Here is a 1557-nt window from a genome sequence, read left to right on the forward strand (position 1 = left end):
AGAACGAATCACAAAAGGCACTTCAGTCTACAAGTCAACTCAAGCTATCAATTCTTCCCAAGCAACTCTTAACATGTCAATATAAGCGTAAAGCTGTTGGCATTTGACGCCTGAATGAATGAATTTATAACTTCATTGCTCGACAATCTACAATGTGTGGCAGTAATACAACAATACTACAAAACTAAACTATCTTATTACATTTCTTACTACAAACTACTATCTATACAGTAGAAACCTGTATCACCATGTAAGTAGTGATTTTTGTTACAACATAGTACTCTAACAGTGCAATTGTACAACATGGCTCCAATGGCAATATTATACACACCTCAGGAACGTAGTTGTCTCTCCTCTCCCTCTCCTCCTCCTGCAGCTTGATGGAGATACCACGGACTGGTCCTCGCTGGATACGCTTCATCAGGTGGGTCACAAACCTGGGAAGGTGTGAAGAAATATGGACATTATCATACTTTTACCTTTCGGTGACATAATACTGCTTTTCTAGGTTGGCAATGAATTATCTCAGCAAGCAAGGGCACTGTCCTTGTCGTAATCTTGACTTCAGGTTACTTTCCTGGTACGAATGGCACTGACCCCCTTAAAATAGCACATGAGAACTCTTGTAAAATAGAATGTTTGTGAGAGTCTAAAGTTTATATCATGTCGTTTGTTTGGACTGCCCAATGTTCATAGTATACTAGTAACTTACTAACGTTAGTATAGTATCATGATTTACTATCATCGACGGAGGTAAATATTGGAAGCTAACATGGGCTGGTAATAATAATTGCTGTACCATAGTCTTAAGATAATCTACATACTGACTACGCATACTAGGCCAGAGGGATGTTCCGTTATGTGAAGGGAACGTAGAAAATTATGAACAACCTACCCTGCAACCTTGTTCCTCAGCTTCTTGCTGGGAATAATGGCTATCTCCTCACATATCCGCTTATTTGTGTGAAAGTCGAGCGTAAGCCTGGTGTAGTATTTTTCGATGATCACCCGCGCCGCCTTTTTGATCGTCTTCGTACGAACGCGACCCTAAAAGGTACATAAAAATAACACACACTCAGACACTCATCAAATCCGCCATCTTTACTGCAAATGCATGTGAAGCTTCTCATTAATCTGTCCCAAACCAACCCTCTTCTAGTACTAACTTGAAAAATAATACAATGTATCTGTTGCAGAAGGGTTTAACATTCTTGGTATGGCACTATTGCTTACAGTATTGATAACAGTAATACTGGATGAAGTCGATTTTTGTAGGGTTTTATTTGCATGTACCCACCATGTTGAAATCTGGATCGGAAAAGGACGCCGCAAGGCCTGCTGGGAGAGAAGTTGTACTCGGCGTAAGATAGCGCCGCCTAGCAGGCCTGTGTAGAAAAGCAGACACATTCTGATCTTTCCAACCAGATTCATTTGGCTGGGGAATGATTTTGTCTACATATAATATAGATATATGGCAGTCGTAGTAAAATATTTCTGAATGAAATTTAACATTCAGAATTTTCTCTTTGGCAGGTTTAAAAAAAAATATGCCAAGGT

The 1557-nt window shown here is 39.6% G+C and overlaps 1 protein-coding gene across 1 annotated transcript; it reads right to left on the bottom strand.

The window, feature by feature from the left end:
- Positions 1 to 327: 327 nt before the first annotated feature.
- On the bottom strand, positions 328 to 1347 carry LOC109464100 (40S ribosomal protein S17; the record flags this gene model as incomplete). The annotated part of the gene is given in 3 exon segments (XM_019761034.1): positions 328 to 437; positions 896 to 1047; positions 1298 to 1347. Coding segments are annotated over 3 exon segments (265 nt in total), but the record flags the coding sequence as incomplete, so codon positions are not given.
- Positions 1348 to 1557: the final 210 nt, after the last annotated feature.

This window comes from Branchiostoma belcheri, unplaced genomic scaffold, assembly GCF_001625305.1.
Source record: "Branchiostoma belcheri isolate BF01 breed outbred unplaced genomic scaffold, Haploidv18h27 scaffold1310, whole genome shotgun sequence".
In the NCBI taxonomy this organism is placed as follows: domain Eukaryota; kingdom Metazoa; phylum Chordata; class Leptocardii; order Amphioxiformes; family Branchiostomatidae; genus Branchiostoma; species Branchiostoma belcheri.